The 26,563-nt window shown below is 41.8% G+C and overlaps 2 protein-coding genes across 10 annotated transcripts in view; one reads left to right on the top strand and one right to left on the bottom strand.

Moving 5' to 3' along the window:
- Nucleotides 1-20,410, top strand: part of TMEM120B (transmembrane protein 120B) — a 53,770-nt gene extending 33,360 nt beyond the window's left edge. For all 7 annotated transcript variants that reach the window (XM_044989681.1, XM_044989677.1, XM_044989679.1 and 4 more), the window contains exons 6-12: nt 2,455-2,544; nt 12,234-12,299; nt 13,333-13,394; nt 13,859-13,951; nt 14,436-14,500; nt 18,134-18,202; nt 19,566-20,410. In XM_044989681.1, the coding sequence (XP_044845616.1) occupies nt 2,455-2,544; nt 12,234-12,299; nt 13,333-13,394; nt 13,859-13,951; nt 14,436-14,500; nt 18,134-18,202; nt 19,566-19,679 (559 nt within the window). In that variant the 3' untranslated portion in view covers nt 19,680-20,410. The remainder of the gene's footprint in view (nt 1-2,454; nt 2,545-12,233; nt 12,300-13,332; nt 13,395-13,858; nt 13,952-14,435; nt 14,501-18,133; nt 18,203-19,565) is intronic.
- Nucleotides 20,411-21,694: 1,284 nt separating this feature from the next.
- Nucleotides 21,695-26,563, bottom strand: part of RHOF (ras homolog family member F, filopodia associated) — a 38,811-nt gene continuing 33,942 nt past the window's right edge. For 2 of the 3 annotated variants that reach the window (XM_044989816.1, XM_044989814.1), the window contains exons 3-4: nt 26,356-26,465; nt 24,231-24,877 (exon numbers count right to left, since the gene is read on the bottom strand). In XM_044989816.1, coding sequence (XP_044845751.1) covers nt 24,548-24,877; nt 26,356-26,465 — 440 coding nt within the window. In that variant the 3' untranslated portion in view covers nt 24,231-24,547. Of the gene's footprint in view, nt 22,719-24,230; nt 24,878-26,355; nt 26,466-26,563 lie in introns of those variants that run through there. The other variant, XM_044989815.1, reaches the window with a different exon arrangement.

Genomic DNA, 26,563 nt, shown 5'->3' with positions numbered 1-26,563 from the left:
AAGACAAAAGAAATAGTATTTTCCAATTCACCTAATACAAGTACTGTAATGCAATCTCTTTATCATGAAAGTTGAACTTACAAATATAGAATTATGTACAAAAATACTGCGTACAAAAATAAAACAATCTAAAATTTTAGAGCTTGCAAGTCCACTCAGTTCTACTTGTTCAGCCACTCACTCAAACAAGTTTGTTTACATTTGCAGGAGATATAATCCTGCCCGCTTCTTGTTTACGATGTCACCTGAAAGAGAGAACAGGTGTTCTCATGGCACTGTTGTAGCTGGCGTTGCAAGATATTTACGTGCCAGATGTGCATACTTCAGGGGACATGTGTCCATGTTGATGGGTTCTGTTAAAAAAAAATAAAAAATAAAAAAAAAAAAAATCCAAAGCAGTGTGGACTGACACATTTTCATTATCTGAGTCAGATTCCAACAGCAGAAGGTTGATTTTCTTTTTTGGTGGTTTGGGTTCTGTAGCTTCCACATTGAAGTGTTGCTCTTTTGAGACTTATGAAAGCATGATCCCTACCTCGTCCCTCTGAGATTTCGGAAGGCACTTTAGATTCTTAAATTATGGGTCAAGTGCTGTAGCTATCTTTACAAATCTCACATTGGTACCTTCTTTGTGTTTTGTCAAATCTGTAGTGAAAGTGTTCTTAAAATGAACATGTGCTAGGTCATTGTCCGAGAGTGCTATTACATGAAGTATATGGCAGAATGTGGGTAAAACAGAGCAGGGGACATACAATTCTCATCCAAGGAGTTCAGTCACAAATTTAATTAACACATTTTTTTAATGAGCATCAGCAAGGAAGCATGTCCTTTGGAATGGTGGCCAAAGCATGAAGGGGCATATGAATGTTTAGCATATCTGGCACATAAATACCTTCAATGCTGGCTACAAAAGTGCCATGCAAATGCTTGCTCTCACATTCTGGTGAAGAGGGCAGCATTATCTCCTGTAAATGTAAACAAACTTGTTTGTCTGAATATCAGAGGGGTAGCCGTGCTGGTCTGTATCCACAAAAACAATGAGGAGTCCAGTGGCACCTTTAAAGACTAAAATATTTATTTGGGCATAAGCTTTCGTGGGTGAAAAACCCACTTCTTCACATGCATCAAATAATGCCCAAATAAATCTGTTAGCCTTTAAGGTGCCACCTGACTCCTCTTTGTTTTTGTTTGTCTGAGCAATTGGCTGAACAAGAAGTAGGACTGAGTACACTTGTAGCCTCTGAAGTTTTACATTGTTTTGTTTTTGAGTGCAGTTATGTACGTTACACTTTTAGGGCAAAGAGATTACACTACAGTACTTTGTATGAGGTGAATTGAAAAACACTATTTCTTCTGTTTTATCATTTTTACAGTACAAATATTTGTAATAAAAATATACACTTGGATTTGTGCTGTAATTGAAATCAAAGATGTATATGAAAATATAGAAAAACATCCAAAATATTTAATACTTTTCAATTGGTAGTCTCTTGTTTAACAGCGTAATTAAAACTGTAATTAATTGTGATTAATTATTTTGAGTTAATCGCGTGAATTAACTGCAATTAATTGACAGCTCTACTATTTAATTATTTATGTATTTAGCTCAGCTTGGAGAATGGTAGACTCATTGATTTTTTTTCTTGCTGGTGGTCATGCTCTATGACAGCATTGTAATTTTGGGACTGCAAACATTGCAGGGGAATGTGCAAATCAAAGCAAACATTGTCCTTTCTAAACATAAATTTTTAAAAAATGTCTCTGGCATTGTACAACTTCTTGTATTTAATTGTTAACCGGAGGGCCAGGCTCCGGTTTTGCTAAGTTCCCTTTTAAATCTGCCATGAATGCAACATCATTTGTTAAGGATGTAATTCCCTGGAATGCACAAATGCTCAGGGTTGTCTAAGACTTTAAACTTTAGGATGTCAAAATAGGGGAGTTTTTCAGGTCTTGAAAACAGAGTACAGCGCTCTACTGTGTGATTAGTTGATTGGATTTATATAGATCTAATAGTATCTGCTCATTGAATTAGACTGAAAATGCCTGTGTAAATTGGATCATCTGCTTCTTCTATGGAGCACTCCCTCCTTCAAATGGAATTAATGTCATCTCTACACACCTGCTCATCAGCCTGGGATCCCAAGTCTTTTATCACATAGCACTTTCCCAGTATCCCAGAGTAACAGAGTCTGTTTCTCTCCCCCACCCGCCCCGCAAATTTGCATAGTTGTTGTAGAAAAGGCACAGTGTAGGGGTTTTTCAGCAGGACTAGTCATGTGTAACATTAGGCATGTACTTAAGGGTTTGCAGGATCAGGGCCTTTATGTCTGTGGTTTCACACAAACTGTTTTTCACTTACACTGTTCTTGGGATAGGGAGGAGAATAATCTTGAAATGGATATTTATCATAATAAGGCTTTTTTTGTTTTTGTTTACTCTTTTTTTTAATAGGGTGACAGATGAAGTGTTTAACTTCCTGTTGGTGTGGTATTACTGCACATTGACAATAAGGGAAAGCATTCTCATCAGCAATGGCTCAAGGTACCGTATGATATTCCAAAGTAATTAAAAGCACAGGATTCACTTAAAACAAAAAGGCAAACATGGTTTGTTGTTGGAGTCCCAGTGAGGTTGGGATAAAAATCCTGCTGAACAGTCCTTTTTATCTGACCATTTTAAACATCTGTTTCCAAACACACACATCCACTTGGGGATGAGAAAAACAAGGCAAGTTATGAAGAAACTGTGCCTTGATCCGTTATACCAGAGTGATGAATGTGCTTTTTATTAATAATCTAGTTTTTAGTGAGTTAGTAATAAGCAAGTCTGTTTTTATAGAAATTGAACAGGTAGGATTTCCTGTGAATGCAAAAGATTGACAGTCTAAATATGGTTTAATTTTCTACTTTCCTTTGACTACCTCCCCACGGCTTTAACTCAGTCTAAGGCAGAGGTGGGCAAACTACGACCCAGGGGCTGCATCTGGCCCTCCAGACATTTTAATCAGGTCCTCGAGCTCCCGCTAGGGAGCATGGTCCAGGGCTTGCCCTGCTCTGACGCTTCAGCTGGGATACGGGGTTGGGGGCTTGTCCCGCTCTGTGCAGCTCCCAGAAGCAGTGTCATGTCCCCCTCCAGCTCCTATGTGTAGGGCCAGCCAAGGGGCTCTGTATGTTGCCCCCGCCCCAAGTACCGTCCCCGCAGCTCCCATTAGCCAGGAACCGCAATCAATGGGAGTGGCAGGGGCGTAGCTTGCAGACAGGGCAGCGCGCAGAGCCGCCTGGCCACACCTCTGGGAGCTGCTTGAGGTAAGCTGCCTGGAGCCTGCACCCCTGACTCCCCTCTTGAACCCCAAGCCCCTGCCCCAATCCTGATTTCCCCTCCCACCCTCCGAACCCCTTGGTCCCAGCCCAGAGCACCCTACTGCACCTCTAACCCCTCATCTCCAACCCCCAATTTCATGAGCATTCATGGCCTGCCATACATTTCCATACCTAGATGTGGCTCTCAGGCCCAAAAAGTTTGCCTGGTCTAAGGTGACACTATTGTAAGCATAAGACATAGTTGAAGATCATCTGCATCACTGATTCCATCTCCCTGCAGATGTTAGATGCCTCCCCCATAATTTAATAATGTATACATTCTCTGAGACGACGCTTGATGTTAGCCAAAAGCTACACTTGATCTTAGTGAAAAGCCTACAATAGACTGTATTTTTGTAACTTTCCAGAATCCTTGTAATTTTGGAACTGCATTAATATCCTCACCCTTCTTTTAAAATCACAGTAGAAACTATGTTTCCATACTAAAAAGAATGCAGAGAAGCCTAACTGTGATCTAGATTTTGTAATGTGATTTATCTGGTTGCAGAAATAGATAATGAACACATTTCCACTTCTTGATAGAGGTAAATATACCATGTAGCAAAACATGCATCTAAACTACAAGGGTGGGGGGGATCAGATGTTAAAGTGGATATAATAGGTCAAAATAGTACACACCTGTTAGAAATTAAAAATAAACAAAAGCCCCCAAATACTATTTCTTTAACCTCATAGTCTAAATTGCTTTTTATCTAATGTTTCCTCTTTAAAAATGTATGCTTTCAATATAAATATCCTAAATTATTTTCAGATTCATTTATAGCTGGAGTTGCTCTTTGGAAATTTCCAGTGTTGCCAATTCAAGTTACATCATCAATATGAAAACTGCTAGTGTTCCCCAAAATATATACTTAGGTGTGACTGTCTATAGTGCTAGATGCTACTAATAACTGGAATGTTACTATAACTGAAAAAACGCATGAAAATTTTTCTGTTTTTTCAATTCAGTTATTTAATGCATATGACAGCACTTTGTGAGTAGCCAGTTTCACTGTTCCCCTTATAGTCAGTCAGTCTCTCTTGCTGAAGAGACTTTTTTATAAACATTAATGGAGGAGCAGAAAAATCTCTTGAATCTTACTTCAAAGGAATTAAAAAAAATAATTTCATAGTATTTAGAGCAGTGAATTAAAAAAACAAAACGGAATCCACCCTCCTCCCCCTCCTAAAAAAACCAAAAACAGGTGACAGTCAGTCAATTTAAGATAAATCAAGTTGACAGCGTCCTTTCAGTCAAACCATATTGGGGAATAACCTTGCACTTCTAGGGGATATGACGTCCATAACCCCTCCCCCTCAATGTTCAGATTCCCTAGCCTGAGTGGTGGAAATTGTAGTTGCATCCTCAGAGTCCTACAGTATTCCAAAGAAGCATTACTAATAGTGGCTTTGAACTAGGGATGTCCTTCATTCCCCTTCTTATGGCTGGATATATAGCCATTAAAAAACAAACTAACTCCATGAGACATGAAACAACACTCTGCCAGATGACTTTTTGCCTGATTTTGTTGTTTAAGCCCTGTGTATATTCCACAGGACATCTGTAATAAACCAGTGCAAATGCTGAGATGTGCTGTGCTGCATACACTTTTAGCAGTGGTTATACCTAGTGCCATTTCAGGACCTCTCCCAATGTCCTAGTAGCCAGCCAACTCACATTCCTCAAGTGCCTGGCTAGAAAGGACAATAATTGGGTCGCCGCCTTCTTCTCACACCAGTTTTACACTGGTGTCACTCTAACTTCATTATTTCTTATGTACACTGATGTAACAGAGACACATTATTGCTTGTGAAGTCAGATCTGATGGCCCCCTGCTGTTTTGCTACTCATCCATTGTAGATTGGCCCTCACTAGGGAAAGGGAAAACGCACACAATCTTGATAATGAATACACATGTGCGTGCGCGCACACACACACACACACTGCTGCTGTATTAATTAGTTCTCTCTCTAATTTGGCTTGTTTGCCACACTTTGAATAAGCAAAACCACTTAACTTCAACTTCACGTGTGCATCCTTGTCCAATAAACACCACCCTGGGGAACTAAATGGCTTATAAACTCCCTCTTAATTGAACTTAATGCATGAGTAAACCAACTAAAATGGTGGTGGTAGAAGACTTGTGTTGACAGCACAGCATACATATAATTAAGCAGTAATAAATGAAGTGCAGAATGTTTACTGGGGTTTAATGACGAACTGGGAGGAGTTTATGGCCAGTTATCTCAATCAGTCACTTTTCCAAAGCCTTGTATTAAAGTCATTTCTCCTGTTACATACTAAAAATGGAGAGGCAGGAAACCTCCATATGGAGTGGTGGTTGAAGGATGTGTGTACAAAACATTTCTGGGAAAACTCATACCTAATTAGCTAATACAATTGCTTGCAGTCTTCAGAGATGATTCATCTAAATTAATCCGTATTATAGATGAAGCTACAAAACTGAATATAATCACAGGATTGTAGCAACAATTTTTTACAAGTGCCAGCATACTGGCATAAAATTAACACATGTAGCCACAGTACTGTTGTTTTTTAAAAACAAACAAACAAAACCCTTCTATTTTGCTTCTAGTTTAATTTCAGGAAAGCAGTTGTCTCTAGACTAGTAGTTTTCAAACTGCAGGTCACGACCCAGTACTGGGTCACGGAATGTAAGGCACTGGGCCGTGGTGGCTCTGGTCAGCACCGCTGACGGGGCCCTTTAAAAGTCCAGACGGTAGTGCTGCCTGGCTAAGGTAGGGACTAGCCTACCTGTTCTGACACCGTGCTGCACCCTGGATGTGGCCAGCAGCAGGTATGGCTCCTAGGTGGGGGGGAGGGGGCACCATGGGGCTCTGCATGCTGCCCCTCCCTTGAGCACCTGCTCTGCACTTCCATTGGCTCGTTCCCAGCCAGTGGGATCGGGTGGGGGTGGGGGGTGTGTGTGCCTGTGGCGAGAGTCGCGTGGAGCTGCTTGCGTGCCTTCACCTAGGAGCCAGACCTGCTGCTCGCCACTTCCAGGGCGCAGCGCGGTCTGCGGTGCCAAGACAGGCAGGAAGCCTGCCTCAGCACCCCCGCTGTGCCGCTGACCAAGAGCCACCTGAGGTAAGACTGCACCCCAACCATGCACCCCAATCTCCTGCCCCAGCCCTGAGCCCCCCAAAACCCAGAGCCCTTCCTGCATCCCAAACCCCTCAACCCTGGCCCCACCCCAGAGCCTGCATCCCAATCCAGAGCTCTGACTCCTTCCTGTACCCCAGACATGAGCCCCCCCAAACCCATCATCCCCGCAGTCCTCACTACTGCACCCCAACCCTCTGCCCCAGCCCAGAGCCCCTCCCACATCCCTAGCTCCATTAGGCCATGGGCATCAATAATTTTCTTCAACTGGGTCACCAGAAAACAAGTTTGAAACCCACTGCTCTAGACCAGGGGTCCCCAACCCCCGGTCCGCGGCCCGGTACCGGTCCGCGGCCTCTTAGAAACCGGGCGGCGAACCGACCCAGTGGAGCTTCCGCAGGCATGCCTGCGGGAGGTCCAGCTGAGCCGCGGGACGAGCGGTCCCTCCGCAGTCATGCCTGCGGGAGGTCCGCTGCTCCCGCGGCTCAGCTGGAGCTTCCGCAGGCATGCCTGCGGGAGGTCTGCTGGAGCCGGTGGACCTCCCGCAGGCGTGCCTGCGGAAGCTCCAGCTGAGCCCCGGGAGCAGCGGACCTCCCGCAGGCACGACTGCGGAGGGACCGCTTGTCCCGCGGCTCAGCTGGACCTCCCGCAGGCACGCCTGCGGAGGGTCCGGCAAACGAAACCGGTCCCTGGACCCAAAAAGGTTGGGGATCCCTGCTCTAGACCATTAATGATATCAAATGGCATGTGGTTTACGTTAAGAGGTTTAACCATTAAATATTAGCTGCACATGGTGGTTGGGGGAATGGGGCATGCTTTCTAATCAAGAATTTCACAAAGGGTTTTTTGTTTTTTTTGGGTAGTTCTTTGTATTTCTGCTTGCATTTTGTCTTAAATTTCAGGAACATTAAGGTTGGTGTTCCCTGGTTGGATGGGCAATCACTGGCGGTCTCAGATGTGGATTGTGACTTTTACCTGCCTTTAATTGAAGCAGAGATGTTAAATCTTTACCACAGATCTTTCCTCCCAAGACTGTTTGGCTGTTTAATTCAGAGTTTTAAAACAGTCTGAATAAATATTGTTTAACTTCTTTTGAACTAGGTTTCACTTTGACATCTCTGATGTCATCCTACCAGTTCCTCAGTTGTCTATAGTCTTCTAGGGAAAACGGCAGACGTGACCTGGATTTCTACTGTTGGTTTTTGTTAATTTTTATTTTAAAAAAACCAAAAAAACCCAAACAAATCCAAACCATGTCAGGCCTTTGTTATGCACCATAAAGAAGCAAACAAGGCACAGCCACAAATCAGCCATAGAAACATGGACGTCTATGAGCAGATTGAATGGGGGATGCAGGAGAAAGAGTCTGACAGGGAGCAGCAGCAATGCTGTGCGAAAGCAAAGGAATTGTGGCAGGCATACCAGAAAGCCAGGGAGGCCAACAGTCAACTTGATGCTGAGCCACAGATCTGCCACTTTTACAAAGAACTGCATGCTGTACTTGGAGGAAACCCCACCAGCATCTTGCACATCTCCAAGGAGCCTGAGTAATTGGCTCCTGGTGTGAACAGCGAGGAGGAGGAGAAGAGGGAGGATGGGGGACGTGCGACCGTGAGCGGGGAGATTGTTGAGCTGTGCTGTGAGACCGGACCTGTTTGAGACTCCACCGTCTAGTCAGTCCTGACAGTCAAGTACAGGTGAACCTGATACAGGGGAAAGAACCTTGGGTAAGTGTGTAAATGTATTTCTCATTACAGTGATGGTGCCCCCAACTTAGCAGGACATAGCTATCGACTTTCCTTTCTTTTATTTGTACTAAAAGAGCTAGTGGTACAACAGGTAACACCTGCTTTTCATTCCCCTGTGGAGTTAAGCAGGGGACTCCTTATGGAGCAGTTTATGTACCTGGGGTTGTCCCTTGAATTCTCCTGAGAGATCTCAGTGAAAGTTCCACGGAGGTACTTTGCAATCTTCTCCGAAAGGTTTCTAGGGATGGCAGCCTTATTTCTTTCTCTGAGGAAGGACTCTTTTCCATGCCAGTCAGCGATAACTTTGGCAGGCAGCATTTCACAAACAGGTTAGCAGCATACTGGCTCAGGCGGCTTTGGAACGCCAGCAGCAACTGTGTTGTCTGTGCCTTTGTTACTCTCAGAAGTGAGAGATCTGCTAAAATCACCACCACCTGTAGAAAGTGGTGACAGTGTTCAGTGCCATTGCCAAATACTCAGTTTCATGCAACTGAGCCATTCCCACCTCATTTCCCTCAGCCTTGGCCAGCCATGCTCACCATGTGAGTGGGGCCATGCACAAGCACTCCGAAGCAGCAGTGTCGGTAAGCATGTCTTGTTTAAAACTTTAGGAGAGCAAGGGAAGGGAGTTCTGAACTTTAACTTTTGCTTTCTGTTGTACCGTTTCAGTATAGTCACCTCTGTCTGTTTTATCTGCAGCTGCTTGAGGGCAGAAGGAGAAAAAGAGAACCCAGGATGACAATTTCAATGGGATTCTGGAAGCTAGAGCTGCATCCGACCGTGAACAGAGGCCCTGGAGGATGAATATTGCAGACACTAGAGAGAAACACCAGGACATAATGGAGCGTCTCCGACAGCGCAAACAGATGCTGCAGACACTAGTGGACCTACAGGGTCCACAATCCCAGGTTCATCTCCCTTTGCAGTCCATGGAGAACTCCAGTATAGCAACTCCCTACGCCCCCTCAACGTGGCATCAGGGACGCATCCCTAGCCCTCCACACGGGAGACATCATGGACCAACACAACTTCAGCTATAGTTGCTGTATGTATAGCGAACATGGACATGAATGTTCCATCCCCTTGTTTATGCTCTGTTCCATAAATTTATTAAGGCTGTAATATATTTGCTTTTAACTTTCACAGATTTTTTTCTGAAGTGTTGTTGTTCAATAAAATTATTATTTGGAAAATAATTCCTGGAGAATGGCTGGCAGTACTGAAAGCACCCACTTATTGTGATTGTACGCTTTGTCATTGATCCTATGAGATACTTCAAACACAGTGTAATAATCATAAATGTACAGCATGCTCCACAAAAGTAATCGGTGTCCATCTATGAATACAACACTGATAATGCCCCAAGTGCCACACAGTTCTTAACAGGTTCTTGAACTTCAGGGCAAGGCAGAGCACAGTACACCACAACACATTATTGTGACTCTTGTTAAATGCTCTTTCAAAGCCTCCCTGAGCTGTGTAGCTCCGTGTTGAGCTTTTTTGATAGCCTTGTATCTGGCTGTTCAAATTCAGACATCATGCAGGACACAGCGGGCAGCTGTAACCATTGTGATATTTTTCTCACTGAGATCCAGTCTTGTGAGTAAACAACGCCAGCATCACTTCAGTCTACCAAAAGCACATTTGGCTGTCATTTTGCGCCTGCTTGAGCCAGTAGTTGAATCTTTCCTCCGTGCTGTCGAGGTGTATGGTGTACAGCTTCATGAGCTAGGGGAGTAAGCGGTAGGCTGGGACCCCCAGGATCACTACTGGCATTTCAGCATCACCAAAGGTGATCCGCCAGTGGGGAAAGTCCCTGCCTGTAGCTTAAAGGTGCAAACATCATGTGCCTTTCCTGCCCAGTCAACACTGATGTCAGTGACGTGTCCCCAGTGATCCATGAGAGCTTGCATAACCACAGAAAAAGGGGTTGTGGCAAAGGAGTGTGGTGCTAGAATGGGGATATGCATGCTGTCCATTGCTCCACCACAGTTTGGGAACCTCATTGCTGAAAATTCATTCATTTTTGTCCTGCATGATGCCAAGAGTCTGTCATGTGTAGCAGAAGACTATTAATGGCCCGTCACACTTGCATGACAGTGTTTCTCCCCCCCCCCCCCCCCGTGGATTTTCCGACTCCAAAATGATTTCTCACAGCAGCAATCCAGCGTTGCAAGTTTCTATAGTGTGATCACCACTTGGTTCTCCATTGTCAGTGCAATTCTCATTGTGGTGTCCCTGCACTGGAGGGCTGGGCTGAGCTCAGCAGACAGATCCAGGAATGTGCTCTTGTGCATCCAAAAGTTTTGAAGCCACTGCTCATCATCCCAAACCTTCATAATGGTTTTATTCCACCAGTTAGTGCTTATTTTTCAGGCCCAGAAGTGGTGCTCCACCATTTGCACCTGTTCTGTGAATGCCACCAACAATCTTGAATTGGTTCTTACTGTATCCCACAGCAATCTGACGTCCAGGACATTGTCCTGTTCCCCGCGGTGGTTCTTGTCGTTCTGCAAATACTGGAGGATTGTGCTTCTTGTGCTTGCAGTGCTCATGACGAGTGCAGAGCTGTGCAGGCTCCCTGCTTCTGTCACACGTGGTGGACAGCAACAAGTCCTGTGTGTGTTTGTGGGACTTTCAAAAGTGGTACAAATTATGTGATAGCAATGATGTGGGGTGGAGAAAGTTGGATCCTAGGAAGTTGATCTCTTGCTCACAGTCTCCTGTGTAACTTGTTTCTGCCCCACCATGCATTGCCAAAACTTCCCAAAAGACAGTGCGGTGGATGGTAGTGAGTTGCATGCTGGGATACTTGCTCATGGTGCACTGCGCTGTGCATTGACACAAGCACTCCTGGTGAGTACTTGCAGCGCCAGTGCAAGGTGCCAAGTATGCATGTGCAGTAGTGATGTAGACCACCGTAACTTTTGTCAGCAAAGTGTAGTGTAGCCATGCCCTCTCTCTCACTCACCTGATGAGTTCTCTTAGTGTGTTGCTGATGCAACTTGTGCAATATCAGTTAGAAAATAAGGGGTGTGGGTGGGTGGGTTCTGCCTCTGAACTTCACATCTCTTTCCCGTGTGTGTGTGTGTGTGGGTTCTGCCTCTGAACATCACATCCCTTTCCTGTGTCTGTGGGTTCAGCAGAATATCACTCCATTTCCTGCTGCACACAGTCACTTCTATCACAGTCACTTCTATCGGATCCTCTAAAATAAAGTAGCTTGCAGGCCTAAGGTGTGCATGGACGTTGCTGGTTAGGCAGGTGGTGCCCAAAAGAGGGGGGTGTGTGTGTGTGTGTGTGTGAGAGAGGTAATGGTGCTTACTCAGACTTCAAATGACTGTCTGCTATTATTACATAATTAAAATGTGGGGTGGGGTTCAGTGACCTCTGAGAGCATCACCGACAAAATATATCCATTATGTATGCTGAGGAAAATGGAGAGGCCAACGGTCTGAACCCAGAATTGAGAGCGATTGGAATGTTATTCCTGATGGGATCTGGTTGGGGAGGATAAGTCTGCTGCTCACTGGTGTGTTTTTGTGACTGAGAATGAATGGGAACTGTGGGCTTTCTTGGTATTTCTTGCAATGTTGTTGACAGTTACAATTGTGAACTGTAAAGATAAAACAATGGCTGCTTTTGCCTCCCAGTAACACTGAATAGACTATGTATTACTATGTATTTAATCTCACAGTGGTAGATTGTTTTGACTCAAGACTGTGTGATGTTCCTGTTTTGTTTTGTTTTGTGTTTTTCTTTTCAAACCTCACTTATTTTATACTGATTGATTTTCATCCTAGCTCAGGAAATGGTTAGTACTGACCTGACCAAACTATTTTAGCACATTCTGCTCAGACTGATAACCTTCTCCAGTTTATGCCAGTCACGTTCCATCTCAATATTGAAAGATTGGTTTTATGTTTAGGGCACATATTTGTGACTTTCCTCCCCACTCTCCTTCTTAATTAACTGTGTTTTGTTTTATTTTCTTTTAAGGATTAAGGGCTGGTGGGTGTCTCATCATTATGTCTCCACATTTCTATCTGGAGTAATGTTAACATGGTAAGTTCTCTGCTGACAGATTTTCATTAACGGTTTTAAACCCTCCTCAGATGCATCTAAAGTGACCTGGTATAAATGTCTCTTCCCAGGTACTTGTAGCTTTGTGCCTTATGTTTTCTCTGGTGTGACATTTGGAGTGATAAATATAGAACTACTGGAGAGTTCAGTTACAGCTCCATTAAAACAACAGCTCAGTAGCTGTAATGGGGGCAGCAAAATGTCTGAATCTCCCTGATTTGTGCTCTATATAAAGAGCTAAGAAATTTATATTCAAGAACAAGCAGATAAATCTCTCTATATAGACAATAAATGACGTTAATTATATTCAATAAAATTTTGGGTTTTTTTACTTGTTTATAATCTGGGTTCAGCAAAATGAAAGTAACATTCAAACTTGTGGTTTTGTTTTGGGTTTAATTTTTATCTCCTGGTTAGGGTGATTGTGCAAACAATTTGAATGTTTTGTGTAATTTAACAAAACCTTGATTTAAAAGAGTCTCATTTACAATCTTTTTGTATATATGTTTAATAAAAAATACTTTCATTTCAGTCACTATTTAACTTCTTTATTAAAACCACAGGAACAGAAATAGTTTTTATTAAAACAATAAAAAAAAATTACTTCTCTCATCAAGTGCACACACCTATTTTGATTTGGTTTTTTGCAAATATTGCTTAATGGTTTGATCACTGGCTATAGAATACTGCCATTTAATTAACAAGAAAAGGCAACATTCCCAGTTAGAGAAAAGAACCCAGGGAAACCCAATGAGATAAATTGCCTACAACCCAGAGTTGTTGTGATTAGACATTTACTGACATCATAAACTTTGCCATATGCTTTGGTACAAGCTGAGATCTGCAGCCTAGTGGGCCGCACTGGATAACAAGAATAACTGCTTTATGTCATTCACTGATGGCATCAGACTTGACTGAAAAAGGGAGATGGAACTTTATATTAGTTTTTGTGTTTCTTATTAAACCAAAAGTGTGAATCTTTCTTTTTTTTTTTTTTACCCCCCCTCTCTATCAGGCCAGATGGACTCATGTACCAAATGTTTCGCAATCAATTTTTAGCGTTTTCAATTTTTCAGAGTAAGTATATCTTACCTTGTTAATTCTTGAATGAAATATGGATTCTCTACACTTCTGCTTCTTAAATACTAAGGTTCCTAGAGGATCATTAGTATTAAACTAAGGGCTTGTCTACAGTTGAAACACTTCAGGGGTACTGTTATAGTGCTTCACTATAGACACTACCTGCGCCACCGAGAGGCAGTAGCTATGCTGATAGCGCTAGGTCAGTTGAAGAATTCTTCTATTTAATCGGGGAGGGGGGTGTTAGACCAGCTTAACTACATCGCTCAGGGATATGGATTTTTCACACCTCTGAGCCATTTAGGTGGGTCGACCTAACTTTTTAGTGTGGACCAGGCCTAAGTTAGCTGATAGCAATGAATTAACTCTTCTTACTGTTCATGTTAGAGTTGCCAGTGCAACATGATTTTGTTTTCTCTCGCCCAGTTCCAACTAAAATGAATAATTCCTTTGGTTTCCAGGCTGTGTACAGTTTCTACAATATTATTATCAAAGTGGCTGCCTTTACAGACTCTGTGCATTAGGGAAAAGAAACCACTTGGATCTTACAGTAGGTAGGTGTTTTTGCAACCCCTAATGTAGTTTTACAAAAACCATTTAAGTTACATTCAGCAGCTAATTGACTTAAAGTTTTAAATGTGATTTCTCAAAAACTCTGTGGAAGTGAAAACAGGCTATCTCAAAGCCTTCCCAGCATCATTCCACTATCCTGCCCTGCTCATTTTGGGTATGTAGGTGTTAGCAACAGGAGATTGAAACAAAATGATTTATGATCCTTTCCTTATGTTGGACAAAAAGGGTAGTATTAACTGATATATTGAAGGCTTTGTAATCTTAAATGTAAAAATTACATCTTTGTCGTTTGTCTTCTTATATATAGCCATAGGTATCCAGGGTGGTTTATATAAAATGCAGAGCTCCTTGTCCTGAATATCTTATCTGAAGAAGACATAGAAAGTAAAAACAGATGATGGTGCAGGAGAGTGGTGGGGCCTATAGGTACTAATTTATTTGTCTCCTGATGTTCTGGTTTTACAGAAGGATTTCAGTCTTGGATGTGGCGAGGGCTGACTTTCCTTCTTCCCTTCCTGTTCTTTGGGCATGTAAGTTGGAGAACCTGGCTCCTGCATTGATTTGTTTTATTTGAACACAAAGACCAGGGATTTTCAGAGTTCTTAGTGCTGTAATTGTAGCAAAACACAAAGTTGCCTCTTGGATCACATAGTGCATATGGTAACTGTGTTCCAGAGCTGGAAATTGAGTATCCCTTTTAGAAAGAAGTTATAAAATGGTTGAAGGTAGGAAGACTAGTTTAACACAGATTATTCCAGAAATCTGTAGTAACTAGATTTTGCTTTCTTTTTATGAAAATACATCTGGTTGTTTTTTCCATATGAGATCATGAAGAAGACCTTTTAACATTCGTAATTAGAGGCGTTCGCCACTGGAGTTCTTCTGTTTGGTTACCTGGCACCCCCCTCTTTTTCTTTTAGTGATTGCATTTGTCCCTTACTCACCCCACCCATCCTTTTGTTCTTCTTACCCTCTGTGGCTGGTAGTCGGAGCTCTCCTGGGCTTTACAGCCTCATTCCCCTGTGAACAGTTACTTAGGCCTGATCTACACTGGTGTGGGGCGGGGGATCAACCTAAGATACGTCAACTTCAGCTACACTATTCTTGTAGCTGAAGTCGACGTATCTTAGTTCGACTTACCTTGCGTCCTCACGGCGTGGGGTTGATTGCTACGGCTCTCCCGTCGACTTTGCTTCCACCTCTCGCCGACCTGGAGTTCAGCTGTCGACGGGAGAGCAATCAGGGATCGATTTATCGCGTCTATACTACACACGATAAATCGATCGATCGCTACCTGCTGATCTGGCGGGTAGTGTAGACGTACCCTTATAGTTAGCTTTTTTTTCATTTAGTGTTTTTAGTCTTTGGACATCCCTTTTCTTTTTAACTTATTTAATTTTCTTTGGCTATAGCAGGACTCTGGGCCTTGCCCGGTACTGCGAGAACTTATGCCAAGGTCTCCAGGTTTTAAGCCCTGCTTCCACTGCCATGAACCAATGCCTATTAGTGACCTGAGGACTTGCTATTTAAAATGCTTGAGTGAGGGTCACATTAGAGACAAGTGTCTGATCTTCTGTGGCTTCCAATCCAGAACAAGAAGCAGAGAGAAGAGAGCCTTAGCTAACTTCTCATGGCTCTTTGCTTGACATCAGGGAACCCCCTCATTTGGCACAAGGGAGCTTATTGACCACCTCTTGTAGGAGTGCTTCTGTGGTCTCTCCAGCAGACGGACTATAGGAGATCCCCTTCACCAGGGCCATCATTTTCAAGGCGCAAGACCGCAGACCACTCCCATCCTTTGAAGCATAAGAACGCACTGACTTCTTTGAAGTCCTGGTACGGGCCTCCTCTGCAATGGAAGGCCACTCTGGTACCGAAGATATAGTGCGTGCCCTTCAGCTTGCCATTTCCTGTACTAGCTCGCAGTACCTCTCACAGGGCTGAGCTGTTGACTCCTGTATGCACCCCTGGACCATTGAGATGGGCCATCTCATGAGTGACGGCAGTAGATGAGTCGTCACTGCTTATGGTGGGGCCGCTGTCCATTTCAGTGCCATTCTTCCATTGCCACTGATTCAGGGCAAAGATCCTCTTCTGGCACCATCACAGGTGTGGTGGCCATCAGCACCAACGTCAGGGTCTGTTACGTCCCCATCAGTCTCAGGCCAGGTACCGCACTCATTGGCCTTCTCAGTAGGCCCAGGATACGGCACCTTCACCTCATCTCATGGTACCACTGTCTAGGTAGCCTTCAATGCTGCCACTGGTACTGCAGTCTTGACATAGATCCTGGACTCCGAGGACTCCTCCTGGTACCACACCACCTAGGACTTGGGAGTATTTTTACTCATAGTCAAAGTCAGGTTTCCCACTTCAAGGAGTCCAGGGCCACCTCCTACTCTCACAGAAATTGCTCTGTCAAGGGCAGATCAAGGGATAGGGAACCCTGGCCTAGGCATAACTGGCTTCTGATACTGTCAGCCACCTCATTGGCCATATTGGATGCCTTGGGGAATGCCACCAGCATCGAGATCAACATCTCTGCTTCTTCATAGAAGCAGATCGTCAAGAAGGGAGGCTTCCCACCTGATACCAAGGGACCACTAATGATTGGTGCAAAACAGCCTCCAGACACAGAATGGCTGGACCTTCCCCAACCAGCCTTGTGCCAGCAGTCTGTCTCAGCAGTGCAAGATCAGCCCCGGGAGGGTTCTGCCTTGCCTCCTCTGAATATGTCCTCCTCATCACTGGATGATGCGCTCCTACCAGAAGCTTCCTCCCTAGTTATGGGTAACTATTAAGTTACTGAAAAGAATGGACACATCTCTTGGCATTCAGATGGAGCTGGTGGAGGAGAATCCTCACAAGCTGATAGATGTTTTGCACCTAGCTGCTTCAGCCTTTCCTGTACATGAGATGATAATGCAGACCATCAAGTCATTGTGGCAAACCCCCTCATCTGTTCAACCAATGGTTTGAGAAGGTTTATTCACACCCTGCACCATGCTCACTGGTGGTGGCCATGGTAAATGAAAGGCACTGTCAAGGTCAAGCTAAGGCTATGCCCCCTGTTTGCCCCCCCTTTGCCTCCCCCCAAAAAAGGATGCAAAGCAGTTAAACCTTTTAGAGAGAGAGAGAGGTTTATTCAAGGTGTGTGGGAGGGTGGAGGTTACATCTTCATATTGCTGACTGCCAGGCCCTCTTGGCCTGGTATAACTATTCAGATTGGAAGGCAGTGTCTCAGTTCGTGAACAAATTGCCTGAAAACTGTAAGGAATAGTTTCAGTCCCTCTTGGTGACAGATCACCTGGTTTCTCGATCAGCTGTGCAGTTTTTCAGTCTCCCTGAATCCACTTTTATTACTTTGAGGACAAATTTCCCCCCTCCCCCACTCTGGCTTCATTTTTATTTGGTGGTTGGGGCCATTGGGGGTATTTATTTACTTCCACAATGGTTGTGGGTCATAGATCAAATATCCCCTTGCCTCTATGCCAGCTGGTACAAAAGATGTGCCATGGATATATACGTAATAACATGGTGATACTGGGTGCAGTATAAAATTTTAAATAAGAAAAGGGACTAAAAATATAGAAGTATTCCTCCCTTCTTGTAGACAAAACTACAATTGGAAAATCTACCTGGGAGAAATTGATTATTCTTGATTTTGTTTTAAAAGGGAGGCTCTCTGTTGCTTTGCTGCTGTGGTTCATTCAAGACTAATTCCTACAACAAACTCAAACTCTTTAAAACATTTTAATTCTTTTGATACTTTTATTTTATTTTATTTTTTAAGGTAAGATTTATCAGCCCTCTCACCCACAGGGATTGCACCTGTAAACGAACATCCTACAATAGAATGCACTTGTGCATGAAAAGCCTGAGTCACGTTAATGTGCTGACTTGTTGAAGAACCAGACTTAAATATAAATATCTATGCAATGTTTTACATAATCCTTCATGGTCAGCAATAAGTATCTTACCCGTGCCTCATACATAGCTGTGGCTTCCAAAATTCAATAGATTTTTTTTTTCTCTTGCCACAGGGGACACCAGCATGTCAAGTAGCTTCCCTTGCTGTGCTAATTACTATTTTACAGCAGCCTAAACCATTTAACAATCATTTTTATTATATTTTTAATAAAGTGGTCTCTCTCTTCTCTTAGTTTTGGCAGCTCTATAATGCAATCACACTCTTTGAACTGTCTAGGCATACGGAATGCAAAGAATGGCAGGTAGGTAACTCTATTTACAATAAACAAGAACTCTGTTATCATTGATCCAAATGCCTTAGTCTGAAAATTGACATAGAATTTGTCAGAATAACTTCCTTTATATCAGTTGAATACAATACCAAACAGAAGGTAGGTATAGAGAATATGGCAGTATCCACTTTATTACTATATCTTTACGGATGCTGACACTCTTCTACTTAGTGTTCCTCATTGCCAACAACATGTACATGTTTTCTAGAACTCAGTTGCTTGTATTGATCTTGATATAGAATGATGTGAATCGCTTAGTAGGATGGGCTCAAGCAAACAATATGTATTGTGATATGGCTAAATAGAAATGTATACATCCTAGGAACAAAGAATGTAAGCCATACTTACATGAGGGGGACTCTATCCTGGGTAGTAGTGACTCTGAAAGATGTGGGGATCGTGGTGGATAATTGGCTGAACATGAACTCCCGGTGTGACTCTGTGGCCAAAAAAGCTAATGCAATCCTGGGAGTATAAACAGGGCAATCTCAAATAGGTGTAGAGAGGATATTTTACCTCTGTATTTGGCCCTGGTGTGACCACTGCTGGAAGGCTATGTCCAGTTCTGGTGCCCACAATTCAAGAAGGAAGTTGATAAATTGGAGCGGGTTCAGAGAAGAGCCATGAGAACAATTAAAGGATTAGAAAACATGCCTTGTAGTGATAGACTCAAAGAGCTCAATATATTTAGTTTAACAAAGAGGAGGTTGAGGGGGCGTGACTTGATTATAAGTACTTACATGGGGAACAAATATTTGATGATTGGCTCTTCAGTCTAGCAGAGAAAAGTCTCACATGATCCACTGTCTGGAAGTTGAAAATAGAGAAATTGGAAATAAGGTGTACATTCTTAAGTGACAATTAACCACTGGAACTATTTGCCAAGAGTCATGGTGGATTTTCCATCACTAACAACCTTTAAATCAAGAGTGGACATTTTTCTATAAGATATACTCTTCTTCAAAAGGAATATTTGGGGAGTTCTTTGGTCTGTGTTCTACAGGGAGGTCAGACCTTCTGATACCTTCTGGCCTTTGAATCTGTGAATCCAAATGAAATCTAGAGGAGTCATTGCACACCCAGACTATAAACCCCCTTCCATAGAACCCACGTCGAAGGGAAGACCTGTCATTTTGTATACAACTTTCATATATAGTGATTCACTTTTTAAAGCAAGTATACAGTTTGCCTGGCGGGTGGGGAGGTGTTACTTATGGCCAGGACCTCCTTATTTTAAAAAACCCTTTCAAATCTAACTGCTGTCATAATTGGAAGATTTTTAACAAATGGATCATCACTTGTTTGTGTTTTGTTTTTTTCCTCCCACCCCCAGGTTTTTGTACTCGCTCTCACATTTCTGCTGCTCTTCCTTGGAAACTTCCTTACCACTTTAAAAGTGGTGCACACTAAGCTTCAGAAAAACAAAGATGAAATGAAGAAACTGTGAAACTGGGTTGCAATGGTGGACACTAAAATGTGGCATCTCTCTTCTTTCCACTCTTAGCAAATAATTTATCAGACTGAACCTGGTAAACCACAGCTATATTGCAAATAAACCTTGGAAGAAATCCTGTTCGTGTTATGCTAAGAATGTGAACTCTCCCAGCACAGACTGCTGCACAGTATTATGCAAGCACTGCTCTCTAGCCTGCCGCCCTATTATTTAAGTGTATTTAATACAAAACACATTTGGTGTTTTTCCTTTGTATATAGAGCAGTAATGTGGCATGCACCTGCCAGAACAAACACCAGTCTTGGGAGAAAGTGATATTTACTGTAATTCTGTTCCTTCATCTCTTGTTTTGTTTTTGGGTTGGGTTTTTTGATCCAGCATTGTTTTATTTCTGAAATTCCAGGTACTGCATTAGTAAAACTTTTAAAATGTTTTAGGTCAACCAGTAATGCAGACCTAACGTTTATTTCTAAAACTGTTGATTAAAACACTACATTTTCAGTGGCCTATGCTAACCTGCGTGTACTGTGAAACTTGTCCATATTTGTACCATGCTGCTATGCACACTTTTTAAAAACTATTTAAAGAACAAACTTTTTTAAGTTAATGGTTTAAATGTTATGTTTTGTCATTGACTTTGTTTGCAGGAAGCCTGGTGATATTCAGCTAGAGATCAGGTAATCTGGTCAACCCTGAAAAACGCACAAAATAAATAGTACAACACAGAGCTGTTTCAAGACCTTCTTTTAAATGTTGCTTTTACCAGTTTTCCAAAACCATGTTCTTCTGAAAATGGCTCTGAACGAAGGCTGAAATTGCAGCACTTGGGCCTCTAATTACTGTAGTTTAACTTTCTCCTTCTCCTAATTTCATTTGTGAAATAGTGCTAGTGTTTTTTGTCTTATTATTTTCCTGTGTGCAGTTCATTCGAGAGCATAGCGACTGTGTGTCTGGTTTCACCTACTTAGTTGTTTATGGGGTACTTAGTGCACTGGATGAGGTAAACAGAATTAGTACCACTGTATTTGTCAATCTCAGGCATTTTTTAGAGTACTGTATACTGAATTTTTGCCTATATGCTATACCTTGCTGTGCAGTGAAAAAAATTGTATCCCTCTTTGCTAAGAAAACACACATCCACGTCTTACTATGTTTTTCCACCTAATGAGGGCTGCCTAGCTCCTGAATCAGCGCTTTTTCTATAGAGCAGTGAAGGTTTTCCCTCTTTCCCTTCATGTTCAGTCTGAGCATACTGCCTCTAGCGATAAGTAGAATGTCCCAAAGCTTGTTCTGGATTTACAAATTATTCCATTTTTAAGCTTGGAGGTACGTGAAGGCCTCCATAAATCTTAATGGTCCTTGGATTTTTTGCAGGCTTATTTTGGGGTCAGTTCCAAGTTAACAAAACCTCTGCATCCCACTAGCATACAACACAAAGGAAATAGAAAAATCCACCTTGGAATGATCTATCAGCTGTATTCACAACCAAATGAAGATAAGACTGAAAACGTACTGTTTCTAACCTAATAACCTGACCTTCAGAACTTTTCAGGCTGTTAGCAGGAATCCTGGCAAAAACCACAAATGGAAGCCTCTCAGACAGAGAAATAACTTGCTGACATGCTATGAACACAACCTACTCTCCCCTAGGATGGACTGCTATTACAGCCCAAACCATGGCATATTTCAGAAAAAACACCTCTGCTGCAAAATATTGTTTTAAAACATGCCATTTCTGTAATGCAACATTATTGTGAAAAAGATCTTCAGCTGTAGTAACCTCACGTACAGAGAAATTTCTCATGACTTTAAAGTCTTGGAGTGCAGGTACTAATTTGAATGGGATGGTTCCTCTCACTTAAATGGGAAGCAACTAGGACACCTGCATGCATTGTCCTTGAAGGTAAAATAGTCATTGTGGGGCAGCAGGGATGATTTCACCATGTAATTCTTAATACAGATGTAAGTAGCACAGCTCAATTTGCCACACATCATACAAGCACACGGTGTTGAATAAATTGCACTTTTGTTTATTTTAAAGTAAGTTTTGCTTATATTGCACATTAGATCCTCTCTCTGGGTATCAAAATAGTGGCTGCTGTTACCTGCCAGAGGTAAAGCATTTAGCAAGATGCATCATATCTGCACTGACTGGCTTTCTGAGTAGACTATAATGAAGGATGTAAAACATTTTCTATTATCATAAATCCAATCTGGAGAGACCACACAATCGATTTCCAAACAGCTGCTTTATGAAGTGCACATTCTAATAAAGGTGCAGCAGAATAGTACATAGTTTGGGGCAGTTGCTTGAGGCTACTCTGAGAAGAATGGTTAACAGAGCTGTTGCTTTGTAATTCTAATTAGAACTCATCAATATAGAACTTCGATTTTTATCCTCTCTGAATCTGACCATCTGCTCTGATTGAACTTCATTCTTCCTTTGAGAGAAGTAGCCGTTTCTAGTCTTTCCATGTCAATTGAGCAGTGAAAAAGACCAATAAATCAGAGCCAGAACTACCAGCACCTGTGTGCTAGAATAAAACTATGAGCAATAAAGACTGCCAGTCACTGTCAGTGAATAAATAAAAGATAGTGGATTTGGAACCTGGCTAACAGTCATTTACGGTCGGGAACAAAATCCAGATATACGTAGCCATCTACCACAAACTAATATTGATAAGACACTTTGAAATCTTCATCTGAGGTACAACAAAAAGCACACTATTACAAAATCAAATTTTAAAAATAAAATCAAAGCAGGAATAAAAATGTACTGAAAAAAAGACAAATTATAAAAATAAACTATTGATAATAAATGTATCAAGATTTTAACAAGCTCTTCTATAGTCCCAGTGGTCTGGATCATCATAATATTGAACACCGTTTCCTCTTTTTTCGGCGCTTAGCTTTTTTCATGGCATTCAATGCAATGTTTGTTGCTTCTTTAAAAATATCCTCTATGTTTTCTCGACACTTGGCTGAGCACTCCAAATAAGCTTGTGCCTTCATCTGCTGACAAGCTGCTTCACCCTAGGAGAAAGGAAGGTACCAAACGTAAGTGTTCTTAGACTTACAGTGAGAAGAAGTGAATAATTCTGAAGAGATCTTTATACAATGGGGTCAGGCAAAAGAAGGCAGATGCTTTTGTTTGTAGAGTTAAGGAATAATTGGTATTAGTGCTAAGTACTACCGTAAAACACACACTTAATAATGATAAATTAATAGGCTCCACTTATAGAACAACTTTATTGATTTTTAAAAGTTTAATCTAAAAGCCAGCTTGGAAGTGCAATGCAGTAGAGACTCCTTGGTGTAGGCTTTGCCTACCTTGTGTGTTAAAGCCCAACTTTTTTAAAGTTTAGGCTCTAAACAGAACCTCAAAAACCCAAACTTGAATGCTCAAATTAGCAATAAGGTGTGTATCCAGTCTGTCAGGACCCATATTTGAAAATTGGGCCTATAGTACAATCAAATTGACCCAACCACAGTTTTACATAACATTTCTCCATTTTCAGATGTCAGCAGGCTCTAGAGGTGGAGGGATCAGTGTTTGAATCCCAAACTCAGTTCTTAGCATTAGAAATATCTCATGTTGCATGAGTGGCCCCTTCTGCTTGAGCCAGGAACACAGTGGATGAGTTTCAGAAGATGACTCAACCAGAAGAATTGGGTCAGTTTTAGGTAGGGTATTCAATGAGGATGAGGAAATGGAGCATAAGAGACAAGAAATCCTGAAGCACACTGCCTCCAAAAGAAGCTTCTTACTAACTGATAGCCATAAGAATTCTGAATATTATTTACATTTCTACAAACTGATGGTATATGCCTGTTATCCATTTGGTGATTGACCTCTATCTGGAAACGTATACTGTATCTATGTATGTCAGAGGAGCCTGTGAAGAATCCACTCGAAGCTGGGACTGAAGCCAAGGTATTTAGGGACCAAAGCAGCAGTTCCATATCTTGAGCTGAAGGAAGATCTCTCCCATAGGAAAGTTTTTTAGTTTGCCACATTGTTGTAAAGAGTCTGAAAAGTTCGTGAACTGGGGCTTGCCTTCACTACCAGGATAAGTTGACCTAAGTTACGCTACTCCAGCTACGTGAATAATGTAGCTGGAGTCAACATAGCTTAGGTCGACTTATCCCGGAGTCTTCGCTGCGCTGCATTGATGGGAGACGCTCTCCCATCGACTTACTTTAATCTTCTTGAGGAGCTGGAGTACCGGGTCAATCGGAGAGCGCTCTGCATCCTGCTAAATTGACCCCTGCTGCATCGATTGCAGGAGTGTCGATCTCCCTGGAGTGCAGACCAGCCCTCAATCCTTTTAAGCCATACTGATAGATTTTTCTTAGAAAGGAGCTTTCATAAATGTCTACAATTTCTTGTGGGAATAACAGTATCAGGCTCCTGGCAGCACCTGAGCTGACCTAAATAAAATACCATATGCCTGACATTGGTGAAGAGAATCGCTAAGTGCAATGGAGGCAGTATGCAGAATTTCACAAGGTGATAAACATTTTCGTTTCTGACTGACTGGAAATAACACCGTAATTTCTGACACTGATGCAGCAATAGTTCCTTTTTTAATATTGCAAAATTCTGGTACATGTCAAGCTGTTGCCCAAACTTGTATACAGCATACTCAAATTTTGCTGCTGTCTTAGTGACCTGTAACAGGAGGGATGACCATATGTTATAGGAAAGAACAGGGAGGCAGCAGACATAGGTTCTAGTTTCATTTCTGTGGAAGCTTCCTGTGCAACAAGGAACAAGTCACTCTACCACTGACTAATCATTCCCATTTGTAAAGTGGGGATAGCAATACTTGCCTACAAAACATGGGTGTTGTGAGGTTTGGTTAATGTTTGTAAAGTGGTGTTTGAATGGTAAATTTTGCATCAATAAGCAACAGTAACCTTTGAGGTGAGATGCTCCTTTTTGTGTCAAGATTTTCATGGCAGTGCTTACTATTCATGAGTAATAATACCATATTACAGGAAATGTGCCTATTGCTCATGCAAAGGACAGAACTCTTAAATGCAATCATCTTTACCTGGTTATATGTGATTGGTTCCTGCTCAGAAGACATGAGCTTACGTAAATGTTCTTTGTCCTTTCGAAGGTCTGTTTTGCAGCCGATGAGTATTAGAGGGACTCCCCGGCAGAAGTGACTTACTTCAGGATACCACTGATGGTGGAAAATGAAACATTTAGGTAAGCTTTTTTTAAAAAAAAAAATCAAAATGACAATGCCTAGGAACAAAATCAGCATTCAGTTTACAACAAAATTGTAAAAGCCCCAATCAATATCAGGTACTGTACAATCATATAGGTAAGATATGGTCCCTGCCCCCAAAGAGCTCACTTACACTAGTGTAAATCCAGAATAAATCCTCTAAAGTCAGGTACAAGATCAGAATCCAGACCAGTCGTACTTTGTTTCATTTATCTGCTTTTAGTCTTAAGCTTTCACTTTTGGAGCATCACAAAGACTGAGCAGAAATACTAAATTCAAAGATATATATATATAGAGGTGCCTACCTCTCTTTCCTGTACCCAATACCATACATCACTATCTTGAGAATCAAATTCACCTCCATTACACTCAAACCTAATGTTATCTCACTGTTGTTGATTTCAGAATTGCTTAGAAAACAGACTAAAAAATTCCAAACTCTTTAAAAGAGTGAAGGGCTAGCTCATCATATATTCTGAAACAGCTGGAGCGTATGCTACTTAAAGAGATTAGAGGGACACTGACAGCTATTATACTGAGAGATGGGGTTATTTTTTTTTGCGCTTTACTCTTCAATGTTTAATACCATCTTAAAAATAAGAATTTTGTTCTAATTTATACAGACTGTGGCAGGAAGAATAGCTGCACACATCGACAGTGTTGATGAAGAGTCAATAGAATGAAAACCAAGAGTGTGGAACACTTTTTTTTTTTTAAACATAAATTCTGTAAAAAATAAGATTTCTTTTTAAGGCAGTGATGGAACTGTGGCTTTTAACTAACAAAGATTTATGATCCAGGGGACATTCTCCATCAGAGTACAACCACTTTCAGGTGCTGTAGGTCACATTTTGAGCCTTAAGTGTGCAATCGTCTCCCTTTAGATGTTTCAGCCTAAAGATCTGTAATCAATCACAGAACTGAAACTAAGTTATAGTAAAAAAACTGACATTGAACTTTCTGCCTTCTGGATCTGGGGTCCCAGTCAACCTTGCAGCAGGGAGTCACAAATAGGATTACTTGTTGTTAAAAGCCAGGTGTAAGAGTTCTTTGGGGCAAATAACAATAGAACAAAAATATATGAATAAAAAGAGAGGGAGAGAAGACAAGCTTTATATGAGGTACTCCTGGAGAATTAGATTTTGCTCTTCTGGTTTCTCTGTATTTTTTATATTGTATTGAAACTAAGAGGGCCAGAAACCCAATCCCAAAATCTGAACACCCATAAATGTTGGAGAAACTCTTATCCAGATCTCAGCACTGTGTCTCAGGCTCATTGCTAGATGTGTGGTGATAAATGAACAATGCATTTATTAGTTACAATCTTAAGGAGTGGGGCTGCTAAAAGCATTGTTACAAATCAGTACTTGACATCCATATAGCATAGTAAATTTAACATGAATGAGCCAAATAATTATGAGGTCTCTTACCTTAATTAAAACATTATCATAGCTAGTAGGGTTCATAACATCATAACAAATTAAGACCATGTTTGTATTCTGGTATGAAAGTGGTCGTAGCCGATCATAATCCTCCTGCCCTGAAACACGGGGGGAAAAAGCGATAATGCTTTGGATAAAAGAAATCTCATACTATACAATATTACAATACAGATATTTTAATATGCATTCCCATTGC

This window comes from Mauremys mutica, chromosome 16 (genome assembly GCF_020497125.1).
Source record: "Mauremys mutica isolate MM-2020 ecotype Southern chromosome 16, ASM2049712v1, whole genome shotgun sequence".
Lineage (NCBI taxonomy): Eukaryota > Metazoa > Chordata > Testudines > Geoemydidae > Mauremys > Mauremys mutica.
The sequence above is the reverse complement of the archived record's forward strand: the minus strand, read 5'-3'. Positions and strand labels throughout refer to the sequence as shown.